At 43.0% G+C, this 27,815-nt stretch overlaps 1 protein-coding gene and 1 long non-coding RNA gene across 3 annotated transcripts in view; one reads left to right on the forward strand and one right to left on the reverse strand.

Annotated features, from left to right (window-relative positions):
* On the reverse strand, positions 1-25,909 carry LOC117347104. The gene is made up of 3 exons (XR_004536717.1): positions 25,755-25,909; positions 18,109-18,212; positions 1-1,821 (listed from the first exon to the last, which is right to left on the reverse strand). It is a non-coding gene; the product is annotated as an uncharacterized LOC117347104 (long non-coding RNA).
* The window catches only part of FRMPD1 (FERM and PDZ domain containing 1), a 304,447-nt gene that overhangs the window by 259,665 nt on the left and 16,967 nt on the right, over positions 1-27,815 (forward strand). For both annotated transcript variants that reach the window (XM_033917490.1, XM_033917500.1), the window contains one exon: positions 16,679-16,823. In XM_033917490.1, the coding sequence (XP_033773381.1) occupies positions 16,679-16,823 (145 nt within the window). The remainder of the gene's footprint in view (positions 1-16,678; positions 16,824-27,815) is intronic.

Raw genomic sequence — 27,815 nt, forward strand, 5'->3', positions numbered from 1 at the left:
TCACATGAAATAGCAAAGTACAGCATATTGGCTACAAAGGATAGCATACATTCGAAATAGCAATCTGATGTTTTTTGGGTCTGACTCCTCTCTCTTCTCTCCTCCTTCTTCTCCTATGCCATCCAGAATGTCACTTATATACATTATATCAGTAGACTAGAGTACCTCCTAGTTACTCACGTCTCATTGGTTTGTCACATATGTCATTTTTATTGGCTGAATGGTCTATACACTTATCATGGAGCCATACTGAAGCGTGACATCACCTGGTGCCAAAACTGACTTTTCTATATTTCCCTGACAAATGCATTCCCAATAAAACTAAGGCTAATAACTCCATAGAGCAAGCCCCCACCTTCCAGAGTTACACTGTCCTTCGCTAGGAGGACTTCTTATCATTTATTGTACTGTTCTGAAAAGTACCAAAACAGTGATGCCACAGTCAGACGATCTGACTGCTGGTTTCTGGAGCAAAGGTGAATCTCTCTCTTACTGGCAGAGAGAAAAATGACAGCTTAGAAGTTTGAATTCATATGCACAATGTCTCTCTTAGAAATATAACTATTTGGGGTTCTCAGGGGTCTTCACAAGTTTCAAGTTTATTTAAAATTTCTTATACCGCCCAATCAAACCTTCTAGGTGGTGTACAAAAATATGTGCAGGTATTATGCTTTCGTCGTCTTCTGCCTACATTTTCATGCAAGTCTTACTCCCGATTCTCCTCTGATTCATCCTCATTCCTCTCTAAAATTCCCCTCTGGAAGCCTATGCGTAAGAGGCTTCCCCTCCTCTAGATCAAGGTATAGATAAGGGTTTGTTGTTGCTGTCACGACATCGTCCACATCCAGGAGGAGTGGAAGGAGGAAGGGCCAGCACTCAGAAATCAAGCTTAGTAAAATTAGGAAGACAATCGTCACTACCACCCTTAATCTAATATGACACCAGCTTCAATAGGACTCGTGATATCAGAATAAACCATATAAAACAAAATATGCATAACAATAATACATAAAAGCAAGAGAAAATAAACAAAAACATCAATCATAGAAATATTTGAAAAATTCTTACATTGGTTGTACATTTGACATTTAATGGCTGAATCCAGTTAGGCAGCTACCCCTCTAGGGGAATAAATTAACAAAACTTTTCAACTGCAAGTTACAGTACTTCAGGCTTAGAACGGTGCAGACCTGGTTGACTGCAAACATTATCAGGTCATGCTCATAGGCTAAAATGGAAGTCTAGAGAAACACATTAGATATTTTGTATCGCACTGTCCAATTCGAAACCTCTGGATCAGAAAGATGGCTGAGTTAAAGTCACAAAGCTGAAAGTAGCTCTGGTATTGTTACTTCTCCTTCAGCGCACTTCACTTCAGCCAGGCAACAAGAAATGGATGGAAAGAATCCGTTGAGATTAGAGATAATCAGGGTGCAGAAACGGGAGTCCAAATAGGATGAAAGATGCAATCAGGCAAAGCATAAACTAACATTGCATAAGTCCATAAAGAAGCTAAAATGCAAATCAACAAGTCCACATTTGCAAAGGAAAAACCCCCAGAAAACAAATCAAACCAAAACTTGCAAAGCCCAGTTTTTTGAATTTCATCTCAGGCCAACAATCACGGTGGCAATAATAAATCAGGCAATCAGTCTTTTAGTGCTGGCAAACAAAGAAAAGCCAAGGTACATTGAGCCAATCCTCGTTAGGCTGCAGGACTCAGCCATGGACAGGCATTCCAGAAATCAGGCACTTGTTAAGTCTCTTTCTTTATAGTATAGGTTTCTTTATGTGGAGGAACTCATTCCCCCTCTGGATACTCTGCAAATGAAAGTCCTCAACAAATGTTAAAAAGATGATTGTATCAAAAATAAAAAAACAAATAGTAAAATTCAGTCACCATAACCATCTCATATTGGACCATGTGCATCAAATTGGCATAGCAAATGCTCCAAAATGAGGCATCTTAAATTTTTTTAAATATATTTTTCATAATGCAATTTAATTCATGACCTAACATTTCTTTTCTCTATCCGGAACCTTACACGTTTCAGGAAATACTCCCAGAATGTAATTCATTTAGTTAAGCAAAAAGAAAAACCTTCAATAATTCCTCACTCTTAAACCATCCTTAAGATAGGAAACAGTAAATTCTCTCACATACATGTAATAAAAGAAAATATTACATAATCCAATTTATGCTTTCAGACGGACTTCCTGGGACACCAGGCTGCGCAGTGGTACAAATTAATATCTGGATTCATGAATAAAAAACCAAAGACAGGTCTTAGAGACATTTGGAGCATTGAAATTAAGCATCAAATTTCTGCTTCTCAATGGCCACGTATTTGGTCTTGGAGGATGAGATGTACAATGTCTGCATCTATGAGGCAAACATGGTTTTTCCTGTTGCATAGAGCATTCTGGACCCCTGTTTGTTTAAAAAAATTAGATAGCTGTAAGTCTGATAGATGTTGGCATTGTCATCTTGAAGCAGGACTTTAGACCATTTATTATTCTAGTGTCCATTTATTATGGAATTTTGGAAATCAATTTGGAGTCAAATAAATTGTTTATTAGAAAATCATGTGGCATTATCCTATGATACAATATTATTTGGCATGGAGATGAGAGCTAAGAGTCAAATATCCTCTACAAATAATAAATTATTGCTCATTTTGACAGGAGTTGCCATACAACAAATAACACTTAATTGGAAAAGTTGGAATAAATTGAATTTTAATTTTTGGTGGAATTCAGTATGCCATATTTATAAAATGGAAAGAACATTAGCCATTCAAAAAGGGAACTTTAATAAATTTCAGGATGAGTGGAGGACATTATCAGATTATTGTAAAGAATGAGTATATATTTTTCTTCCCTGATTAGTACAAATGGAAATTGGGCGGGAGGAGGGGGTATTTATTATTGGAAAATGTTTTTTATGAAATATAAAAGGTTGGGAGGGAAGGGGATAAATTTAATTTGATAAGATTAATTGTAGAATTTCAAGTGATATATCTATGTTAAAATGTTACTAGCAATGTTGATGTACTTGATGTAAGTTATAAAATGAATAAAGAATTATAAAAAAAATAAAACAAAACCCATAATCCAATTTATATAGAAAAATCTCATAGAATGCTTACATCTTAAAAGCTGCAAACAGATAGTCAAGGCAGAACAAGTAGGAGAAGTTTCACATACCCGTACTTACCAAAAAACCCAATTTCAAAACATACGGGAGACTTTCAGAGATTGGGAGACAAAATCCTGCAAATGGCTTAGATTTGCTTTAGTCACGGTCCTCAGACTCAACTCCGCATGCATCTCCTTCAGTCTTCCTATGATGCATTTGAGCTTTCCTCGAGTATTGCTGCCTTTTCAGTGACAATGCGCTAGTGCTGCCCGATTCATGATTCGAATTGATTCACCGATTCACTTCGGGTGAATCGGTTCAAAACAAAAAAAAATCGGCTTCCCGATTCACCTGACCCTCCCCCCCTAGCCCCCTAAAGCAGGAGCGGCAGTGCTGCTCTTGCTGGCCGGCAGCTGCCACACCAGCTTTAAAGGGCGAGGGGGGGAGAGTCAGTCGGAAGTGCTGCTGTCGGCTTCCCCCCCGGCGTCCGGCTTCCACCTCCGACGTCAGAGAAGGGGTGGGACCGCGACAGAGGAAACAGCTCCGAAGAAGTACAAAGATCGCTAGCACCGCGATCTTGTTTGCAGGCTGTTCCTGGAAGGTAAACAGTGCGAGGAGGCCATGGAGGAAGACTGACCCCAGTGGGAGGCCAGGGGGAACACGCAGGCCTTCCGGGGGGGGGGAGAGTGAGCAGTCCTTCGGGGTGGGACAGGCAGGCAGGCCTTCAGGGGGGACAGGCAGGCCTTCAGGGGTGGGATAGGCCTTCAAGGGGGGGACAAGCCTTCAAGGGGGGGAGGCAGGCCTTCAAAGGGGGGGACATGTCTTCAAGGGGGGAACAGGCCTTCAGGGGTGGGATAGGCCTTCAAGGGTGGATAGGCCTTCAAGGGGGGGACAAGCCTTCAAGGGGGGAGGCAGGCCTTCAAAGGGGGGGGGAACAGGCCTTTAGGAGGGACAGGCAGGCCTTCAGGGGTGGGATGCAGACCTTTAAGGGGGGACAAGCCTTCAAGGGGGAAACAGGCCTTCAGAGATGGTGGCACAGGCCTTTAGGGGTAGGGTGCAGGCCTTCAGGGGGGGAACAGACCTTCAGGGGAGGGGTGCCTTGGTATAGAAGTACATGGAGGGAGGGAAGGGGGGTTCAAAGAGATGTGCATATGCCGGACTTTGGGGAGGAAGAAATGGGTCTGAAAATAGAGGAGAGGGAGAGAGATGATGGACAATGGGATTTAGGAGAGAAGTTAGACGCAAGGGATAGTATGGAGGGGGGATAGAGATACTGGATAGGAGGGTAGTTGGGAAAAGAAAGGGAGAGATGGTGGACCCTGGGGTGGTGGGGAAGGAAGGAGAGATGCTGGATGATAGGGTGGTTAAGAAAAGGTGGATCTATGGAGGGAGACGGAAAAAAAGGAAAGATGCCAGACCTCCTGGGGAGGGAAGAGAAACGGAAGGGGAGGACAGAGATGGAAGATGGATGGTTAGCAGGGAGAAAGAAGAAAGAAAGAGACCCTGGCAAGTAAGTTATCCGAAGACAACCAGAGCCTGAGACCAACAAAATTTGAATAATGACCAGACAACAAAAGGTAGAAAAACTAATTATATTTTCTGTTTTGTGATTACAATATGTCAGATTTGAAATGTGTATCCTGCCAGAGCTGGTGTTTGACCGCAAACGTGAGCTAGGATTTAACAGAGAGAGGAAAGTCTTTTTTCTTTATTTTGTTTACACCACAGCGCCAGTGTGGTTAGGAGAAGGCAAAGAAGGAGAAGAGGCTGTAAAATAAACCCACCAGGATGTTTGAAAAAACAAAAACAAAACTATACCCAATTGGGCAGGAAAATTGAATCGAATCGAAAAACCAATTCAATAGGCTGAATCGAATCAAATTGAATTTTTTTTTCCTGAATCGGGCAGCACTACGATGCGCAGGCTTGCCTGGCTCCGCACTATTGACATGGACCCTAATATTCAAGATTGTCTGGCCAACATTCCTTGCCAAGGCAATGAATTGTTTGATGACTCCATCGAGGCAGCTACTAAACGACTGTCTGAACATGAGAAATCATTTGCTTCCATCACTCGTCCTAAGCCTTCTATTTCTAAAGGCTTCAGACCTCTTCCATCTTACCAAAGGTGTTTTCCTCAGAGAGCGCCTCCTAAGAAACAACCACAACAGCAGCAGATACAGCACAAACCTCAGACTCCTGCTGCGCCTAAGGCCTCTCAGCCTTTTTGATCATCTAATAGAGTATAACCTCCATAATTCTGCCTCTGTCCTCTCCCCTTCCCATTAGAGGTCATCGCCATCATTTTTACCACCGCTGGGAGATCATTACATCAGACCTCTGGGTGCTGTCCATCATCATGGAAGGATACTCTCATTTCATCCAGGTTCCTCCAGATCTGCCTCCAAAAGAGTATCATTCCAATCCATCCCAGACCGCCCTTCTTCTTCAGGAAGCTCAAGCTCTGCTTCGTCTCTGTGCCATTGAGGAGGTTCCTCTGGAACAACAGAGCAGGGGTTTTTACTCTCGTTATTTCCTCGTTCCAAAGAAGATGGGCAATCTGCGACCTATTTTGGATTTCAGAGCCCTCAACAAATTTCTTGTCAGAGAGAAATTTCGGATGCTGTCTCTGGCATCTTTATACCCCCTTCTAGATCAGAACGATTGGTTATGTTCTCTAGATCTCAAAGAGACTTACACTCGCATTCCCATTCATCCAGCCTCTCGACAGTTCCTCAGATTTCGGGTGGGGAATCTGCATTTTCAGTACAAAGTGCTACCTTTCAGCCTGGCTTCATCTCCAAGAGTGTTCACCAAGTGCCTAGTTGTTGTAGCAGCAGCTCTGCAGAACCATGGGCTCCAGGTGTTCCCGTACCTGGATGACTGGCTCAGCAAGGATTCAACATCTCCCGGGGTTATTGTAGCGACCCAACAGACTATGTGGTTCCTACAAAGCTTGGGGTTCGAAATCAACTTTCCCAAATCCCAGCTACAGCCCTCTCAAACTTTGCTGTTCATCGGAGCTGTTCTGGACACTGTCCGACTCAGAGCATTCCTTCCTCAACAACGTCGCTCTCATTCATCTCTGCCACAAAGTGTCTTCCTTGACTACAATTTCAGCAAGACACACGATGGTTCTCCTAGGTCACATGGCTTCTACAGTTCACGTAACTCCTTTTGCCAGACTTCACCTCAAAATTCCTCAGTGTACCCTGGCATCTCAGTGGGCGCAGGCTTGCAACCCACTCTCTCAACACATCAGAGTGACTCCTTCGTTGAGACAGTCTCTCCACTGGTGGATGCTCTCTTCCAATCTCTCCAGAGGTTTAGTGTTTGAAACGCCTCCTCATCAGAAGGTCCTCACAACAGATTCTTTGACCCACACTTGGGAAGCTCATCTCGATGGTCTCTCTACTCCCCCAATACTGACTTTTGATGGAAAAGAAGCAGAAGCTAATCCTGCCAGCAACAAATTATGGCCCCCTTTTATCAAACTGTAGTAAAGTTTTTTTTACCACAGGCCGGTGAAGTAAATGCTCTGATGCTTATAGGAATTGAATGAGCGTTGGAGCATTTACCTTGCCAGCTTGCAGTAAAAAGCTCTACTACAGTTTGATAAAAGGGGCCCTATATGTTTTTGTCAGGTTCAGTTTCTCTGTTAATTGTCATTCATGTTTTAATGGAGCATAAGCATACAGTAGAGTCAGAAAATCAAGGCATCAAAGTCTCCACTGTTAGAAAAAAAAATTTGTAGGTCATCAACATAGAGTCTATACTGTATAGTTTCAAGTTTCAAGTTTTATTAGCATTTGATGAATCGCTTATACAATATTTCTAAGCGATGTACAAGTTAAAAACCGCCAGGTGGTGGTCTCACATATACTGTATATTATACAAATTAGTCATAAAAACAAACAATTGACATTTGGACAATAGAGATAGAGATAAGTATTATAGAATTTCACCTAGTGGCACCTAGGCATGCTTAGGCATCATTAGGTGTCTTAGAGGTAGGCATCTGCATATTAAGCCAGGTTTTACCAGACCTAATTTACTGGTACCTATCTCAGATTCCTAGCAACGCCTAAGTCAACTAAGCCTATTCTCTGCCCCTAACCACACCTACTTTTCAGTTAGGCTGTGGAGGGAGCCTCGCTTAGGTGTTGCTAGGCGTCCTAAAAGTCTGGCCCTTAAGTCTTAATTGGTCATTTTAATTATTTTGATTGACTGAAAACTGGCATGGTCAATTACCATGCCAATATTAAAAAAAGTTGTATGTGGATTTTGAAGTTAGACTTCACTACGCTTCCTCAGTTAGGGCGCCTATCAGTAAGCACCCTATACAGAATCTGGCCCTCAGGGACTTTATTAGTTACTAGCTTTATAGCCCGTTACATTAACGGGTGCTAAAATATGTGTGTGTATGTGTGTCTTTATTTCTTTCTCTCTCTCTCTCCTTAGCCGCTTTCTTTTTCCTTGGCTGTCCACAACCACCCCTTGTGTGCTCCCCCTGTCCATTCTTCCTTCCTTTTACCTCCCCTGTGTCCACCACCACCCCTTCACTGCTACCCTTATCCAGCAGCAGCCCTTCTCCCTTTGTTTTACCTCCCCCCTGTGCATCAGCACCTCTTCCTGCGCCCCCTGTCCAGCAGTAGACCTCCCTTTATTTACCCCCCCGCCCTGTCCATCAGCACCTTTTCCTGCTCCCCCCTGTCCAGCAGTAGGCCTCCCTTCCTTCCCCCTCCTGTCCATCAGCACCTCTTCCTGCTCCCCCTGTCCCCCTGCCTTTAATTTTGAAGCTAACTGCAATTGTCTACTCCTTTATGCCTTCTCTTTTTTTCCGTCTCTGTTCTTGTAGTATTTCTCAGTGGGGAGGTCCCTATGTCGCCTGCGTGACATCCGATAGCAGGAAGCAACGCTCACCCGGGCAAGCGCAAGCTGAAAGAAAGAGCGCAAGTCAAGGCTGGGGGGGGGGGAAGGAAGCGACCGACCAACTCTTACCTTACTGTAATCGGCCGGGAACGCGGCGAAGTTCCTCGGCTTGCAGATGTCTAACATAGTGTGACAGAAGCGCCGTGAACATGTTTGGTGGGGCACGGCCTGAACCCGCCTCTCCTGGAGCCGGAGCTTCGCGCAACTGGTCCAGTGGGAGTTTGGTCGGTGTCGAGCGTGGTACTCTGTTTCCCACACAGCGCCGCGCTGTGCTTGGAGCATGTTTGGCGGAGAGGGGAGAGGCCTGTGCGGGAGGAGAAGGCCCGGAGCTGCCGCCATTCAGCGCCTGTACACCGCGCTCCACAGCATGAGCGGCAGCAGCCGACTTGGGCTCGGGGCCCTCCGGTGTTGGAGGAGCGGAGCGGACTTCTGGAGGCGATCGGGTGGGAGGCTCAACGGGTATTGGGGGGTGGAGGGGCGAAGACGACGATGAAGAAAGAAGCGTAGATGCGCATGCGCACTCCTGCAATGCCACGGACCTAAATCTCATAGATCAGGGATTACAGATCATGCAGGTCTTAGTGCGCATGCGCGTCTAGCGTTTTATTATATAGGATACTCAATGGTTTCATCCTGTCAAGCAACAAACCATGATAGAAGATATCAAAAAGGTTAGAATATACCGACAACATCAAGATGGGCTTGGAAATTCTTTTTAATCAATCCAGTGGCACCCAACCAAACTGAGACAATTTCTTAATCTTTCTATCACCCCAGTTTTAATAAGCTTGTAATGAATGTAACATGGTAACATAGTAAATGACGGCAGATAAAAACCTGAACGGTTCATCCAGTCTGCACATTAGTTAAACCCATTAAAAATACATAATTCATTTGTCTCTTCTTTGATATTTCTGGGTCATAGACTATAAAGTCCACCTGGTATTGTCCTAGGTTCCAAATGCTGAGATTGTCACCCAAGCTCATCCTGTTTGAAGGATATCTACCATAAAGTCTGGCCAGTAACATCCTCATGTTCCAAGTTAGTGGAGTTCCCACTGATGTCCTCCCCAGCCCATCTTACACCAAATTACCACATATGGGACACAGACTGTGCTAGTCTGTCCAATACTGAACTTAGCTCTGTAATTTACATCCTTTATTTTCTAATTAGAGATCCTCTATGTTTATCCCATGCTTTTTTAAATTCCATCACTGTTTTCCTCTCCACCATGTTCCTCGGGAGGGCATTCCAAGCATCTACCACCATCTCTGTGAAAAAGAATTTCCTAACATTGCTCAGGAAACCTGAAATTATGTCCTCTAGTTTTACCATTTTCTCTTCTTTGGAAAAGGTTTGGTTCTATATTAATACCTTTCAAGTATTTAAACATCTGTATCATATTTCCCTTGTCCCTTCTCTCCTCCAGAGTATACATATTTAGCTCTTCCAGTCTCTTGTCTTACTTATTTTGGTTCAGACCCCTTACCATTTTCATCGCCTTCCTCTGGACCACTTCAAGTCTTTTTCACCAGATATGGCCTCAAAAACTGAACACAATACTCCAAGTGTGGCCTCATCAATGACCTATGTAGGGGCATCAACACCTCCATTTTTCTGCTGGTTATTCCTCTTTCTGTACAGCCTAGCATCCTTCTGGCTACAACCACTGCCTTATCACACTGTTTAGATGCATTCAGATTCTCAGACACAATCACCCCAAGGCCCCTCTCTTCAGTGCTTATCAGCCTCTTACCTCCCTTTGGACTTCTACTCCCCCCCCCCCCATGCATTACACTGCATTTCTTTGCACTGAATTTTAGTTGCCAGACATTAGACCATTCTTCTAACTTTTGCAGATCCTTTTTCATGTTTTCCATTCCCTCCAGGGTTTCCGTTCCATTACAAATCTTGGTATCATCCACAAAGAGGCTAACCTTAACTTCTAACCCTCCAGCAAAGTTGCTCACTAAACTAAACCTTAGGTTTGTATACCGCACCATCTCCGCAAGCGCAGAGCTCGGCACGGTTTACAGAGGTTGAGAGGAAAGGAACTACAAAGAAGGGATATAGGAGAGGGACTGAGAAGATAGAGAGGGACAGGGTACTAGAGAACGGGAGGTGATTAGATTTTTGAAAAGAGCCAAGTTTTCAAGTGTTTGTGGAAGGATTGGAAGGAGCTAGAATTTCTGAGTGGGGATGAGAGGTTGTTCCAGAGTTCTGTGGTTCTAAAGGGGAGGGATGTTCCAAGTTTTTCTGCGCGGAATATACCTTTTATAGATGGGAAAGATAGTTTCAGTTTTTGGGAGGATCTAGTGGAGAGTGGGTTTGAGGAATTCCAAAAGAGTGGGATAACGGGAGGAAGGACGCCATGTAGAATCTTGAAGGCTATGCAGGCACATTTATAGAGGATTCTGGAGTATACTGGGAGCCAGTGAAGCTTGGAGAGGAGTGGGGAGACGTGATTGAACTTGCCTTTTGCGAAAATAAGCTTGGCTCACAAACATATTGAACAGAATTGGTTCCAGCACCAATCCCTGAGGCACTCCACTACTCACCTTTCCCTCCTCTGAGCGAATTCCATTAACCGCCACCCTCTGGGGTCTGTCTGTCAAACAGCTTCTAATTCAGTTCACCAATTTGGGCCCTAACTTCAGCCTATGGAGTTTAAGAGCCTCCTAAGAGGAACTGTGTCAATGGCTTTGCTGAAATCTAAGTAAATTACATCTAGTGCACATCCTTGATCCAATTCTCTGGTCACCCAGTCAAAGAATTCAATCAGATTCATTTGGCATGATTTACCTTTAGTAAACCCATGTTGCCTTGGATCTTGTAATCCATTAGATTCTAAGAATTTTACTATCCTTTCCTTCAGCAACGTTTCCATTATTTTTCCAATAACTGAAGCAAGGTTTTCTGGTCTGTAGTTTCCCGCTTCATCTCTGCAACCACTTTTTTGATGTGGGACCACATCCGCTCTTCTCCAGTCCTCTTAAATATTTATTGATATTGTTTTGGAACCCTTGTTGCTGGCCATTCAGCAGGCAAAGGAGATACAGGGAATTCCATATGCAGGTCGGGACTATAAGGTTTCAGCCTACGCAGATGATATTTTGCTTCATTTGAAAAATCCTGAATCTACCATTCTGCATTTACTGGAATTGATTGATTGATTTGGTAAATTTTTGGGTTATAAAATAAATTGGAGCAAATCAGAGGTTCTTCCATTAAATGTACATTGTGTAAAAGGCTTATTTGATCCATTCCCATTCCTTTAGAAGGAAGGGGGTATAAAATATTTGAGTATCATGATTCAAAAAACATTGGAAGACACAATGACAGTAAATGAAAAGTCTTTATTGCTGAAAGTCAAAGAAATGTGTGAGCATTGGAACCCACTACATCTTTCTTGGTGGGGGAGAGTCCAAACTATCAAAATGATTATTTTGCCTGTCGTTTGCTACCAAATGAGTATGTTGCTGGTTTATTTCCAAGGGTCCTTTTATAAAAATTGAATGGGATCCTTACAAAGTTTATTTGGCTGGGTAAATCTGCTAGAATAGCCTTAAGGGTCCTTTTATCAAGCTGCGGTAGGGGTTTAACGCATGGAATACCGCGCGTTAAACCACCTGCTTCGCTAGCCGCTAACGCCTGCATTGAGCAGGCATTAGTTTTTTAGTCAGCTGCGGGGGTTAGCGCGTGATGAAATGTCCAATGTGCTAACCCCGCTAGTGCGGTTTGATAAAAGGACCCCTTAGTATCTTTGCCACAATCGGTGGGCGGGTGGTGGGGGGAAATTTTCCAAATTTCTATAGATATCATCAAGCTTTCATTATGTGGCAGGATATGTATTGGATCCTTCCTGAAGTCTTGGAGCATTTTCCGGACTGGCTGATATTAGAATATCAACTCATTTGCCATATTTTGAGTATTATTAAGTTTCAAGTTTATTAGTTTTTATATACCGCCTATCAAGGTTATCTAAGCAGTTCTACAATCAGGTACTCAAGCATTTTCCCTATCTGTCCCGGCGGGCTCACAATCTATCTAACGTACCTGGGGCTATGGAGGATTAAGTGACTTGCCCAGGGTCACAAGGAGCAGCGGCGGGGTTTGAACCCACAACCCCAGGGTGCTGAGGCCATAGCTCCTTCCACTGTGCCACACACTCCTCCAAGTATCAAGTTGCCTAGGATTTATAAGGCCATAGTATTTTATTTTCCACCTGGAATACATTATAATTTATTAATAATTTAACACCTACTCCGTTACAACAATCCACGTGTCAATCTCTATAGTTAAACTCCAGGATACAAATCGGCAAGTCTAAAATCCTCTGGAAACATTGGTTGCAGGCAGGCATACGTACTTTAGATGATGTGTTATCAAATGGGAAAATGCTTGATTTTTCACAATTGCAATAATCATTCGGTATTACAAAGTCTCAAGCATATAAGTGGTTGCAGTTGAAGCAGGCCATTCAGAAGGGGTTCCCTGATTGGCGAAATTTAAATAATCAGTATAGCTTGCCAGGCATATGCTTCCAGACAGATTTGCTAGGGCATCAGGCTGCCAAGTGATATAAATTAATATCTGAATATTTGAACAAGAACCCTAAAACTGGTCTAAAAGATATTTGGAGCATTGAGATAAAGCAGCAGATTTCTGCCACTCAATGACCACAGATTTGGTCTTAGAGGATGAGATGTACAGTGTCACTTGTTTTTTTCTTTTACATAGAGTTTTTTGGACCCCCAGTTTGTTTGCAAAAGTTAGACAGTTCAAAATCTAATAGATGCTGGCACTGTCATTTTGAAATAGGGACACTTGATCATTTGTTGTTTTATTATCCTTTGATACTCATCTTTTGGAAATCAATATGGGGACAAATTAATTTGATTTTGGAGTACTTCGATTCTGTTATCTTATGAGGTGGTTATCTTTGGTACATTGTTGTTACCTAAACCTCCATTAGATAGATATAAAAGCTGACTATTTGCCATAATGACTGGGATAGCCATGCAAATGGTTACTAAAAACTGGAAAAATTGGGATAGACCTAATTTCTTCTTTTGGTGGAATTCTTTATGCTTATGTTATAAATATGAAAAAATTAATGCAGAAATTTTGTGTAATAATAAGATTTTTAAATTAATGTGGGGCCCATTGACAAATTTTGTTAACACTGATTAGTTGGATTATCCTTTTCGATTTGGGGGAAATGTTTTTGTAGTATTTCTTTGAACGATTGTAAGTGCTGTCTTGAAGTCAATTGTATGTATAATTCAATGCACTGTTTTCATATGGAAAAATTAATAAAGATTTATTTAAAAAAAAAAAAAAAGATTTATTGAACAAATCTTTAAGAGGACCTGCTAAAACCTCTCAGAGCTCCCTCAGTATCCTGGGATGGATCTCGTCTGGTCCCATAGCTTTGTCCACCTTCAGTTTTTCAAGTTGTTCATAAACACTTTCTTCCGTGAACGGTGTGGTATCCACTCCATTCTCAGGGGTAACTTTGCTAACCAATCGCGGTCCTTCTCCATGTTTTTCTTCTGTGAACACTGAACAGAAGTATTTGTTTAGCATGTTTGCTTTGTTCTCATCACTCTCCATATAGCAGTTTATACCTTCTTTCAGTCTCGTAATTCCATTTTTTGTCTCTCTCTTTCACTAATATACCTGAAAAAAATTTTGTCTCCCTTTTTTATATTTATAGCTATTTGCTCTCCTGCTTGCGCTTTCACCAGACGTATCTCTCTCTTGACTTCTTTCAGTTTCATCTGATATTCCTTTCTGTACTCCTTTTCTTGAGTTTTTTAATATTTCACGAACGTCAATTCTTTTGCCTTTATTTTTTCCACCACTAGTTTGGAGAACCATATCGGTTTCCTTTTTCTTTTTCTTTCTTTTCTTCACATAAAGGGCAGTAGCTTTTTTTATTGCACCTTTCAACTTGGACCACTGTTTTTCCACTTCTCTTATGTTTTCCCATCCAATCAGCTCTTTCTTCAGGTACTCTCCCATGCTACTAAAGTCCGTACGTTTGAAATCCAGGACTTTGAGTTTTGTGTGACCGTCCTCTATTTTGGCTGCTATATCGAACCAAACCATATGATGATTGCTATTTCCCAAATGGGCCCCTACACGAACATTAGAGACACTTTATCCATTTATGAACACCAGATCCAGTATTTCTTTTTCCCTCGTAGGTTCTGTCACCATTTGTCTGAGCAGAGCCCCTTGAAAGGCATCCACGATCTCCCTACTTCTTTCTGATTCTGCAGACGGAACTTTCCAGTCCACATCCAGCAGGTTGAAATCAACCCTCAAAGGCACCTTCCCTTTCTTTCCCAACTTTTGTATATCCGTAACCAGATCTTTGTCAATTTGCTGCACTTGAGTAACAGCTATCCTTTCATTGTGGATAGTTGACTATACAGATTAAATTATACATGAGGTACCTCATTTAGCATGTACTTAGAATCAACTCTGACAAAATGAGAATCAACTATTGTACAATATGCTGAATTCTGTTCAGTTGAATTATTGCCAACTTCCATGTATCAATTATTGCTTCAAATAAATGTACTCTGACACCTTCAAAGGTCCAGACAATGAGATCATGTCTCTCTACATTTGCTCTCTTGCTCCAATAATAATTGATTTATTAATGTTGTGTGGGAAGATGCTAGTGCTTCTGTATGCAGCTTGACATGCCAGTAACAGTTAAATGAATGCTCACTGTCTTGGAAACTAAATATGTATGGTCAATTTTAGTGTATGGCTGCCCTCTGCTGAGTTCTAAGATATAACACTTCATCTTGTGGAATGAATATAATATATTTAACATTTCAGAAGTGTTTTTATTTTTTGGATTATTTGATATTGATTTTTGCAGTAATATAGAATTAAGTATTTCTTAGAGCAATTTCTCTCAAACTTTTTTAGCTCTGGCACACTAAATGGAGCAAATGTTTTTTTGTGGCACATTGTAATTGAAATTATAAAATTGCAAAACCAACAAAAAAAATTAAATTTGAAAGTTATTTATTTAAATTTCTTTAAGCTATGTATGGGTAATTATAACACTAAAGCTTGGGGAAGTTTGTGGAGGGGCTGAGCTGGGGGCACAGCAGGGGGGAGGGCAGGCGTCCTCTTTTTTCAAAGAGGAAATCTGGCAACCCTAGGAGTGGAGATCTGAAAAACTAATTTTTGAAGGTTTCCGAGGGTAGGGTTCAGATCTCCCACCTCTAAGACCCCTATTTTCAATTTTTAAAAATTTTTTAATTGTCTCCATGGGCTGTTTGTGGCGTGATTTTTCTGGCAGCCGCCAACTTGGATTTTAAACAATCTTTTTTTGTAAAGCTTTTTTCTGCTTCAGACCCCCTCGATTTTTGCAAAAAATGAATAGGGATGGACTCCTCAACATGTGCTAACATGAATCCATGTGCTAGTTGCACTGGATTACTGGCAGAGGAATGTCTATGTACTGTGTGCTGTGGCATGCACTAGGAGGGGGCAGGAGCTTCGAGCTTAGCCCCCTCGTGTTTTTTGGCAGCCTACTGTTATCTTTACATCTCAATGCAACAGTACATTTTGATAAGCAATTCTATAAGACTCAATTCCCGCCTTATATGTATATCTTTCTAAGTTGCTGTCAGAAACCAAAACAAGTCAAAATAGGGCAACCCTTAGCTGTAGGATCTTTCACTTGTACGGCTGATTCATTCTGTTTTTGATGTAAAAAGCAGAGTATTTCCCTGTAAGGAGGGTTCCCTGTGAACAACAGGGTAAATCAGACACACATCTTTCAGTCAGTTTCCCAGAGAGTTGTTTCCTAAGTTCTTCTTGAAAATGAAGGAACTCGTGAGGTTGGGGCTATATGTAGTAAATCCCACACATGATCAGAGAAGCCTTCTGTAAGAAAAGTCTATTAGATGATGTTGCCCACTTTTGTGTTTGATTTATTCTACTATATATAGAAAACCCCCATCCTAGATAGTTTCAAGTTTTCTTTATTTTTAATATACCGTTTATCATACAGATATCTAAATGGTTTACAATAATATGTAGTAGAAGTTAAAAAAAGAATAAAAACTTAGCTAAGCTAAAAAAAAAGGGGAAACGTTTACACTTGAACATACATGATACATTAGGAAAGAATGGGAAGGAAAAGGTAATAAATACATTGAGATAAAAATAAAAGGGAAATAGGAGACAGAGGGAGGTACAATTAGGTTGGGGAGGTCGCTTCTAAAAAAAAAAAGCGTTTTGGTTGCCTTAAAAATTCTGTAAAGGATAATTGAATTTCAAAGAAAATAGTATTTACAAGGTAAGGCATCTTTAAAGAGGAACGTTTTAAGTTTGGATTTGAATTTATCTAAAGAGTTTTCTAAACAAAGATCAGTGGGGAGAGCATTCCACAGTGTGGGAGCTGTGACAGCGAAAATGGGTTTGCGTGTGGTGTCGTAAAAGAGTTCTCTTTATCACACAGGGGTAAAAAAATCTCACTTGGAATGATATAAGTAATAAAATATTTCAGATTAGAACTTGACATTTAATGTTTACATTTCTCTCTCTTTTTTAAACTCTTTCTTTCATAGCCACTTTCTCTTCTGCTAGAATCTAACAATGCTAAAGACCTTGCCTGTCTTATTGCTGGCTATTACAAGCTGTTTGTGAATCCAGGCATCTATGTGTTCTCACCAAATGGGCAACCACAGGGACACCGTTTTTCAGCTGAAGAAGGTAATACTTTCTATTTCTTTCATTCCTAATTTTTATTTCATTGCTTGATTTGGCCCTTTTTAAAGTCAAATCAATATTGAGTATGGCTCTCCCCTGTCCCCCACTCCTCCAGCGCTGTAATTTCAATATTCAGGCAACCAGCAGCTTTAATGACATGAGCCTGCTGCCTTTGGCCTGCCCCAGAAGCCTTTTCTCTGCAGCATACTGCCTACACGGGAACAGGAAGTCGCTGGAGGAGGTAAGTAGGAGACAGGGGTGAGCAATACTTGTCTCCTGGGTGGAGGCTGAGGGAGGGAGTCAAAAACCTGGACAAACTCCCTCTAGTTCAGGAAACCATCTGGTCACCCAGGCAAGTCCTCTAAAAAGAGGACGTGTCTGAGTAAATCTGGATATATGGTAACCCTACTCCATCGTGTTTACATCTTTTTGAAGTGCAGTCTCCAGAGTTAGGTGCAGTACTCTAAATGGGATCTCACCAGAGAGATGTACAGAGGCACTATCCACCCTTTTTTCCTGCTGGCCATTCCTCTCCCTTTGCACCCAAGCATCCTTGGAGCTTTTTCTGTTGCCTCTTTGACCACCTTAAGATCATAACATAGAATCATCCTCAAGTTCTGCTCTTCTTTTATATACAGAAATTCTTCACCCCCTATACTTTAGCACTTGCTCGGGTTTTTGCAGCCCAAATTTATGGCCATGCATTTTTTAGCATAAAATCTTAGCTGCTAAATTCTAGACCATTTCTTCAAGCTTCACTAGCTCCTTCCTCATGCTGTCCTCACCATCAGAGGTGTCAATACTATTGCAGTGTTTGCCATCATCTGCAAATCATCTTTCCAAACAACCCTTCTGCAATATCGTTAAAAAGAGATGGACAAGGACCAATCCTTGTGGCATATCACTAGTAATGTTCCTTTCCTCAGAGCTCTTTTTAGTGCTACCCTTTAACACATTGCACTCAACCAGTTTCTAACCCAATCAGTCACTTTAGGCCCATATCAAGGACACAGTTTATTTATATGTTGCCTATGTGGAACTGTGTCAATTGGCTTTGCTCAATCTGGAGCTTTCCTCAATCTAATTGTCTGATCACCCAGTCAAGGAAATTAATCAGATTTGTCTGATAAGATGTTGTTAAAACCATGTTACCCTGTTGATAAAACCATGCTGCCCTGGATCCTACAGTCCATTGGGTTCCAGAAACCTCACTATCATGTCTTAGAATTAGTTTAGTAATTAATTTAATAGTAGTAACAGTTAGAAGCATTTCTATTAATTTACTCACCATATAGGTCAGACTAACTGGTCTGTAGTTTCTAACCTCCTCCATCTGCTTTTGTGAAGAGAGACCACATACGCCCTTCTCCAGTTCTCTGGGACCACTTCTTTCTATAAAGAATCGCTGACAAGTGTTAGATAGTAGAACCACAAACAAAAATGAGAAGTGCTCTACAAAAATAGAACATAATTGCAAATAAATGCTACGAGGCCTGTTTAGTATGTCCAGTTACCTTTCCTTTGGTAGCACAGCAGATTTTATTTGGTTCTGGCTTTACTGTCACCTTTCTCCAGCTAAGGATTCTCTTTGCCTATCCCATATTTCCTTGATTTCTGCTACTGTTTTTGCCTTCACTACCACTATATAAGCTTAATGTTATTCCTGAAGCTACTTCTCAGACTTCTATCTCACTAAATTATGCTTACTGATTCTGTATTAATTATACCTTTGAAGTACTATAGAGGACAATTTTGGAACTCCCTGCAGATCTTGTGGTTTTAAAACACCTACAAGCACAAGGGTAGAAGAGGGTACATTGTCACCATATATTTTGCAATTGCATTGAAGAGAGCAACACCTTTTGTATCAGTGGTGCCGCCAAAGGGAGCTGGGTGAGACTATTCCCTGATAGAGCCCACGTTTGTGCAGAGTAGGTTTAAAAATAAACAGCAGGTAGTTGGGGAGGGGCTGAATGAACAAGAGTTTTCCGGCTGATGGTAATTAACAGCTAGGCAAACAGGCAGAAAGGAGCTGTTTAAATGATTAACCTGGAGGACAGAGGAAGGAAGGAATCCCTGAGTGGAGAGGAGAAACCCATGGTGAGGACATGCAGGGTGTCAAGCTGTCTGATCCTTCACAAGAGATGCAGAGAGCCAAGCTGACTTGGACCTGCTAGCCTGGAATTGAGACTGACTTGAGCCTTAAGCCTAGCCACCTTGCTCCCAGGTATTATGAAGCCATGTTTTGGCAACTGGATTAAATACAATGTTTGCAAAGGAAGTCTCTGAGAATTATGTTTGAATTTAAGCTAAGTTGGTCAAACAGACTAGAGGAAATAAACTCCAGCCCAGGTTTTATGTTGGGGAAATCTTTTTCCTTTGGGCTAAGAAAAGCTCTGTTTTAATGTTTGGGAGGCTTATTGCTCACAGCAGTGGCAAGGGCAGTAGCTGGAGCAACACTTTTCATTAAGCAATCTTTTGAATCACGAGATATAGTCATTGATATCAGGGCCTTGATAAGGGCCGGGGCTCGCATAAAAGGCCTCAAAGTAGCGATAGAAGCAATCTGAAATTGCTGTTGTATTTGTCAAAATTGCACCCTGAGCGTCTCTTAGGTTGGAAATATATCTCAACCCCTGCCAATTTTTTGTAATGGCAGCTAGTAATTTCCCTGTTTTATTTCCATATTTGTAATATTTATATTTATGGTAGAATAGTGATTTTTTTTGTGTGTATTTGTGAATGAGTGAATTTAGAGCCGTCTGTGACATTATATATGCCTCATGATCTTGCGAAGTGGGGTTATGTAAGTAAATACTCCTAAGGCGAGTACATTGTTTCTACGAGTGGAAACGTGCGCAATGATCTCCCAGTGAAGGACCACTTTAGTAGCCTCACAGAACAGGGTCGGATCACATAACAACATAAGAATTGCCGCTGCTGGGTTAGATCAGTGGTCCATCGTGCCCAGCAGTCCACTCCCGCGATGGCCCTTAGGTCAAAGACCAGTACCCTAATTGAGTCTAGCCTTACCTGCGTACGTTGTGTTTCAGCAGGAACTTGTCTAACTTTGTCTTGAATCCCTGGAGGGTGTTTTCCCCTATAACAGCCTCTGGAAGAGTGTTCCAGATTTCTACCACTCTCTGGGTGAAGAAGAACTTCCTTACGTTCTCTCGTTCTCCCCACCTTGGAGAGGGTGAACAACCTGTCTTTATCTACTAAGTCTATTCCCTTCATTATCTTGAATGTTTCGATCATGTCCCCTCTCAAGTCTCCTCTTTTCAAGGGAGAAGAGGCTCAGTTCTCTAATCCAGGGGCATGAGATCTATTAGCATACAATGGAGGCAGTGCATGCAAATAGATCTCATGCATATTCATTGAGGAAATCCTGAAAACCCGACTGGATTGTGGCCCTTGAGGAGGGACTTTGACACCCCTGCTCTAATCTCTCACTGTACAGCAACTCCTTCAGCCCTTTAACCATTTTAGTCGCTCTTCTCTGGACCCTTTCGAGTAGTACAATGTCCTTCTTCGTATACGGCGACCAGTGCTGGATGCAGTATTCCAGGTGGGGGTGTACCATCCTGTATTCATGTTGTGATGGAGCCAGGGGTAAGCCTAGTGCTGGCAACCCGGCTCTTGCCCCAGGCACAAGTATTAATGCTCTTTGGAGGACCACTCTGGACTAAGCACAGCAGAGAAAAAGAAGAAAAAAATCTTCCACCAATAATTGCCAGTTCCAAGTTTTATTATCCAGTTTAGCTTGCACTGGTTCTAATACAGCTCCACCGGCTGATGATGCTTGGAAAAGATTTATATCACAAACAAATGTTCTCTTTTACAGCAAGTCCTTGCTTCAATCAAGAAAGGAAAAAAACCCCCTAAACATTTCCCTTTTAAACCGGGTTTCTTTCTCATAGTTCTGTTGCCATGCTTTGCACAGTTCTGGGCAACATTCTGGTTTCAAGAACTTATATACAACAGCCCCTGTGGACCAGCTGGCCCTAGGCTTTAGCTCCATGCCTTTTTAGGCTTGGCACAATTATTGTATTGCCCACTGTTTCTTCAGGAAGTTCTCCCCACCTGACTACCTGAAGTATGAATATCCCACTGACCCTTCTTATTTCTGGGCAGTAGGCTGGGAACCATCCACCCTTGTTTTAATGGTCTAAGATTCCCCTCCCAAAAGTTCCCATTATTAGGGATGTGAAATGTCAGGTCACTGAAACAACTCAGGGCTTTATTTCTCATTTTAAGGTTAGTTAGAATTACCCATCCCCCCACTCACTATGCTTTGCTTGCATACAGGGATTCTGGTTTAATTTCAGCTATTAGGCAATCCTCCCATCACACATGAAACGCTCATTCATTATACAGTCCCACATAAGGACAGAACTGTTTCTTTAAGTACTTTAGACCATTGTTATAGAACAAACTTTCATTCCCTTCCCCCACACAGTAACTTACTGACTCATGCTGTATTCAAACATATAGTTTAGGGCTGCTGCGCTGTAATCGATTTCATCCCCCTCAGAGACATATCCCTCTACTTCCATAAGAGACTCCTCACTCGCTGAAGCTGGGTACAAGTTATCCTCTGGAACAGCATTTGGCCAGCCCTGCTCCTGAAGCTTTATCCTTCCAATTAGCCTCTGCTGGAAAAGCAAAGTTATGTCAGCATGACAGTGCTTTGGGACTGGAGGTTTCTTAGCAGAAGGCAGTAAGACAGAGCTTCTAGCCTTCAGTTCCCTGTTCTGTGAGGAACATCCTTCCCTCCAGGTTCCTGATTGTCTGTGGGTGTTCTCAGTTGGCCTTGATTTATCCTGTTGTGTAACTTTCATTTGGGCTCTAACCACGTTCTGACTATCAGCTCCACCCCTTTCCATAACCCTTGCTGTGTCAGATTGCCTGACCAGAGGTTTAACAGGAGAATTAACAGATGGTTTATAAAAGGGATTATAGTGACTTGGAACAGGTATTCTGTTCTTCTCTGCCATCCCTTCTCTGTTCTGCCCTGCCTGTCTAATCTTAGCACTGGGAACAGAGTTAATGGGCAGCTTCTTGGTTTAGGAATAGGCACATTTGCTTTAGTGGCAGGGTTTAAAGCAGATTTTGAACCAGTGACAGGAGCTTCCCTGTTACAGTGTATAAGAGCTTCCCTGTCACAATGGGATTTTTGTTACCGACATGCATCACCTTACACTTATCCACGTTAAACCTCATTTGCCTTGTCGCAGCCCATTCCTCGAGCATGTTTATGCCACGTTGCAGGTCTTTGCAATCCTTCTGTGTCTTCACTATTCTGAATAACTTTGTATCATCTGCAAATTTAATCACCTCGCTCGTCATACCAATTTCCAGGTCAATTATAAATATGTTGAAGAGCACAGGCCCAAGCACTGAACCCTACGGCACTCCACTCGTGACGCTTTTCCAGTCTGAGTATTGTCCATTGACCCCCCCCCCCCCCCACTCTTTGTTTCCTATCCGCCAATCAGTTTTTAAGCCATGTGAGTTTATCACCCTCGATTCCATGGCTCGCAGTTTTTCAAAGTAGTCGTTCATGCGGACCTTGTCGAACACCTTCTGAAAATCCAGATATACAATATCGACCGGGTCACCCTTGTCTATCTTCATTTTTACTCCCTCGAAGAAGTGCAGTAAGTTCGTCAAGCAAGATCTTCCTTTGCTGAGAATTAAATTGCAAATACTCCTCTGTAAGTGGTGAAATTCATGTCACCGTGGAAGTAAGCAGGAAATCTCAACCCAGCACCCAGTCCCTTCTGACCTCCAAGAGATATATCTACCCATATTAAGCTGTGGTCAAATACCTCCAATGGCCCAATCCTACCATCTTCAATCTGAGAAAATAAAGATTCAGAGAGCAAGCTGTAATCTACCCTAGAAAATGTGTTGTGTACTCTGGATTGGTGAGTGTAATCACGTTCCATTAGGTGCAAGAGTCTCCAAGGATCAACTAACCCTAAGGAGCAACAGAAGTATGGGAGACCTCTAGTCTGTTTCATTGAGGTCCCTCCACTAATGTGTGACCTGTCAAGAGCAGGGTTAAGTACCTGTTTAAAGTCACCGGTCACAATGAGGGGCAACGTCGGTTCTCTGATTCCTAAATTCACCAAGTGTTGAAAAAATATATGGGAGTATGCATTGGAGCCGTAGAGTATTAGAAGTCTAAAGGTTTTTCCCTGCACTGTGACATGGGCCAGCAAAAACCTGCCCCATGGGTCTTGTTGCTTTATGGAAACCTCACATTGCAATCCCTTGCGTATTAATAAGGTGACCCCAGCCTTTTTATTTGAAGAAGTATAGTACAGCTCCCCAACCCAACTCCAATGTAGTTTTGTCTGTTCCTCATCAGTCAACCTAGTTTCCTGTAAGCATGCGATGTCTACTCGATGATGTTTCAGTTGTGTAAGTATTTTAGTTCTTTTTATCGGAGATGTGACCTGACACATTCCAGGAAATTAATCATATCGGCTGGTCACCCAAGGGATGCACAGAAATATGCATCCAAATTAGGAAAAAGCCCTGGGTGCCCAGCCTCACCCAGGAACATAGTGAATGCTTACCAGCGAAAGAGAAAAAATTCCCCCGTATAATATGCCATACAATCACACTCTCCATCATAAGATACACCCAATTCCATTCAATTCCCCTCTTGATCTTAGTACTCTGATGTTGCTGCTGTTCCAAAGAGCAATCTCCCACCCATCCCATCCCATCCCTGTAAATGTCTCCCTGTACATCTTCACTAGAGAGGATGAGTATCGAGTCAAAGACATAATGCAAAAAGGTGGGGTGTCCCCTCCACCCTCAGGACATACAACCACAATTGCCCTCCTGGGTAATAGCCAACATAACATAGAGAGCTAGAATATTATGTATTTCCCTGAACGGCCAAACAGTACCAACTAGTCCATGTTGTAACCACACTGCTGCCCTAGACCAAGGCTCAGCAGCGCCCTCAAAGGTTACCAACGAAAGTACAATAGCGTGTGACCCAGGCTAGAGTCACCCTGCAGGTTCTCCACAACACTTAATCAATGATTCAGACACGGTGGGTAGTATGGCGAAAGTGAGAACTTTTACTTGTTCAAAATCAAAAAGTCAAAAATGGCATACAGTTCAAAATAAACAATCAATGTCCCAACTGGAGACAAAAATAAAGTCAGAGGAAAACTCTGACAGCTTTCAGGATTTCTCTTTCTCAAACAAACAATTTACTCTGTGCACTGCCTTATCACAGAGCAGCTTTATTTTACAACTTTCTTTTCCAACAACTGCTCCTCAGCAGCACTCAGGTAAGTTCGTGGAGGGGCATAATCAAAAAAAGCATCTAAGTCCCCTTTTGGCCTAAGTCCCTAAACGTTCAACCCAGAAGCAAGGAAAGTGTCCATAACCAAAACAAACGTCCATGTTTTGATTATGGCCTTCCCCTGCCTAAACGCCCAATCTCCACTACGTCTAAAAGTACCCCCACAGCACGTCTACACTTTTAAGCCATAATGAAACAAAAAAAACGCCTAAGCCAAAAACGTCCAACAGAAGTGCTTTTAGGCGAAGGAGGAGCCAGTCCTTCGCCTAAAAGCTGGATTCTGTAACCGGTGTCTGTCAAAAACAACTCCGGTTACAGAATCCCCCCCTCCCCATAACCGCGACCCCCCCTCCCGACAACATCGGGGCAAGAGGGAGCCCAAATCCTCTTGCCCCTTTGAAGCCGCGACCCCCCCGACTCAATCGGGGCAAGAGGGAGCCCAAGCCCTCTTGCCAATTTGAAGCCGCGACCCCCCCGGACTCGATCGGGCCAGGAGGGAGCCCAACCCCTCCTGGCCCAGGCGACCCCCTTACCCCACCCCCCACTACATTACGGGCAGGAAGGGGGTGGACGTTGGGGGGAGGGGGGTTCGTCGAGGGCAGGAGGGCCTGGAATCCCTCCTGCCCGTAATGTAGTGGGGGATGGGGGTAAGGGGGTCGCCTGGGCCAGGAGGGCTTGGGCTCCCTCGTGGCCCAATCGAGTCGGGGGGGGGGGGTCGCAGCTTCAACGGGGCAAGAGGGCTTGGCCTTCCTCTTGCCCCGATGTTGTTTGTGGGGGGGGAGTGATCCAATGTGGCAGGAGAGATGCCTCATCTCCCCTACCGCGATGCCATCACTCCTCTACCGGAACTGCCGCGGGTCGCAGCAGTTCGGGTAGAGGAGTGATGGCATTGTGGTAGGGGAGATGAGGCATCTCTCCTGCCAGGAGAGATGCCTGGCCGCTGAACTGATGGCGCCAACGGCCATCAGCTCAGCGGCCCGTTTTTCGGCACTTAGACCTGGTTTTATTTCATCTAAGTGAAAAAGGTCTAAGTGCCGACTAAACTGTATTGGTTATACCTGTTGTACGGCTAGGTGTAGGTCGGCCCACCTCCCGCCCACTGCCCGCCCTTTCCCCTCCTCTAAACACACCTCTTTTCTCTCTGTGAGTTTAGAGCCAGGGGAAAGGCCTAAGTTGGTTTTAGATACATCTAAAAACCAGCTTTGGTTATGAGTACTTGGACGATCAGGCTTTTTGATCGTCCAAGTAGCCATTTAGGACACTTTTTAGATGTGTTTTTTTTTTATTATTATTATTACCCCTATTGTGTTCAAGGATTCCCAGAGATAATCTTATTCACTCCCTCTCTGGTCAAACACACACCAAAAATAAAGCCTCCAGCCTGAAATCTGTAATAGGGCTGGGTAAAGAGGAGTCTTTTAAACTTGCCTTCAAAAGCATACAAAATAGCTTCCAAACTTCCCTCCCAGGTCTTGGCAAGCTTCTCCCCACTCACTCTTAGCTTCAAACAATAATTGTACAGTCCTGAAAAGTCTTTGCCAGTGACTAGGAGCAGAAAAGAACCTAGCCACAAAAAAAATAAGGAAAAACACAAAACTCACAGTGACTCAGCACAGACTCAGAAGCAGGAGCTGCCAATTCTCAGGGCTTCCCTTGCAGCAGAAGGTGGTGTGGTTCACAGCTTCTTCCACACCGGGGTCTAAGGCATTGCCCCACCTTGCCAGAAATGCCTAACTTGGGAAACCTTTTATCTCCCTCTCACCTTCCTTCCCAAGAGCAAACTACTGGCTTTTCAGCAGAAGAAGCCACACCCTGCTCTACCTGAGCCTGCTCACAACTGTGCTACTCTCCCTGACTCCCTCCAGTGGACGCCAAGAAAATAACATGGATCAGAACCGGCACGGAGCCTGGCTGGTTACATAATCCAATGTATTGAATCAAGCTGCGCTAGGATCCGTGGTAGCGAGTGCATTAATAAAATCTCCCGCCACGCGTGCTGTGTCAGATGATTTCCAGGCTCCATCATGATAAATTTTAAGTATGGCAGGATAGATAAACTGAAAACGTTGCTTCCTTTCCACCAATTTCGAACATAATGGGTAATATGGTTTCCTTTTTTCAGTTAGTGTCACTGAAAAATCTTGGCTAATGTGAATTGGTGTGTCTTCATACTGCAAAGTATCTATTTTAGCATGATATTTATGTTGTAATTCCACCTCATGGCAGAAATTATGGAACTTCACAATCATGATTCGGGGACTCAGGTCTCTTCCACGTCTGGGTCCTATTCGATGAGCGTGCTCAAGACGCGCTGGACCCTGAGGTAATGGGAGTGAAAGTTCCACCTCCAACCAGTGCTCCAATACCTCCAATAGTCGCCTCTCCGGGATGGTCTCCGGCATACCCAAAAATCATAAGTTTGTGCGTTGGGACCGATTTTCAAGATCTTATAATTTGTCTACCTGCGATCTAACCAGATCTTGCAGGGCTGCTAGGTCAGATGCATGAGCAGCGGTAGTATCTTCGATATTTGACATTCGTTGCTCTAGTTCAGCCGTTCGCGTCGTTGCCTCAGAAAAGACTTCTTCTAAATGAGTTAACTGAGAGGAAAGTGGGCAATCTGTGGTCCAAGAGCTTGAGCTACCACCGCTTTCAGATCGCTCAGAGCTGCTTCTGTGAACTGCGACACTGCTGCTGGTGAAGGCTCTGCCATCTTACTCTCACCAGGCCATGTATGATCTCAATCTCTTTGGGCAGATTTGGTAGACATAGGGTCCTGAGATCTCGTAAAGTATTTGTCCATAGAATTAGAGGCCTGTTGTGAGAGCTTAAACCTGGGAAAACCTACAATATTCATAAAATTTGTCCGTAATGGAGGGTCAAGCCCCGGAGCAGGTAGAGAACATGTCTTCACCTTCTCATTGCGTCATGTGACTCCATATGTTGGCAGTTAAAGACTCACATAGTCCATCTAGTCTGCCTAACAAGGCAACGGATAGATAGAAATACTTGCATATACATTTATGTGCTATTGAGGCTGGTTTCGGGTGCCTAAAGGCATGTAAGCATCTATGTTACTTTTATAAAATAGGAATTTTTAAAAAAATGTGTTAAATGTTCGCAAGATCATGTTGGCCCTTGCCCATACTCAGTTTGCTGATCTTCCGACCCTGTTTGTCAGCCTAGACGTGGCCAAAGCATTTGACAGTGTTTCGTGGTCTTATTTATACACGCTGGAATATCTTGGTATCTCAGGGTTTTATCTGACTGCGATACACGTTCTATATGTTAATCCGACAGCCGCTCTTTTGGTTAATGAGGCACTTTCGGACACTTTTTCTATTAGACATAGAATGTGCCAGGGTTGCCCCCTCTCCCCCTTGCTTTTCATTCTTACCTTTGAGCCATTGTTGTATACTTTGCGGCAGTTTGACGCAGTCTGTGGGTTGAGTATAACAGGACAGGAGCTCAAAACCTTGGCTTTCACTGACAATTTAATGCTTATTCTTACAAATCCGGTTCATTCTCTGGCAGTGGTATTAGATCTCATAGCTGAATATAGGTTTTACTCGGGGTTATCTATTAATTTGGACAAATCGGTTGCCATGCCCTCTCATCCGGCCCTTTGTCTCCAATGGGGGGGGGGGGTTTCCTTTCCTTTG

Source organism: Geotrypetes seraphini, chromosome 1 (genome assembly GCF_902459505.1).
Source record: "Geotrypetes seraphini chromosome 1, aGeoSer1.1, whole genome shotgun sequence".
Lineage (NCBI taxonomy): Eukaryota > Metazoa > Chordata > Amphibia > Gymnophiona > Dermophiidae > Geotrypetes > Geotrypetes seraphini.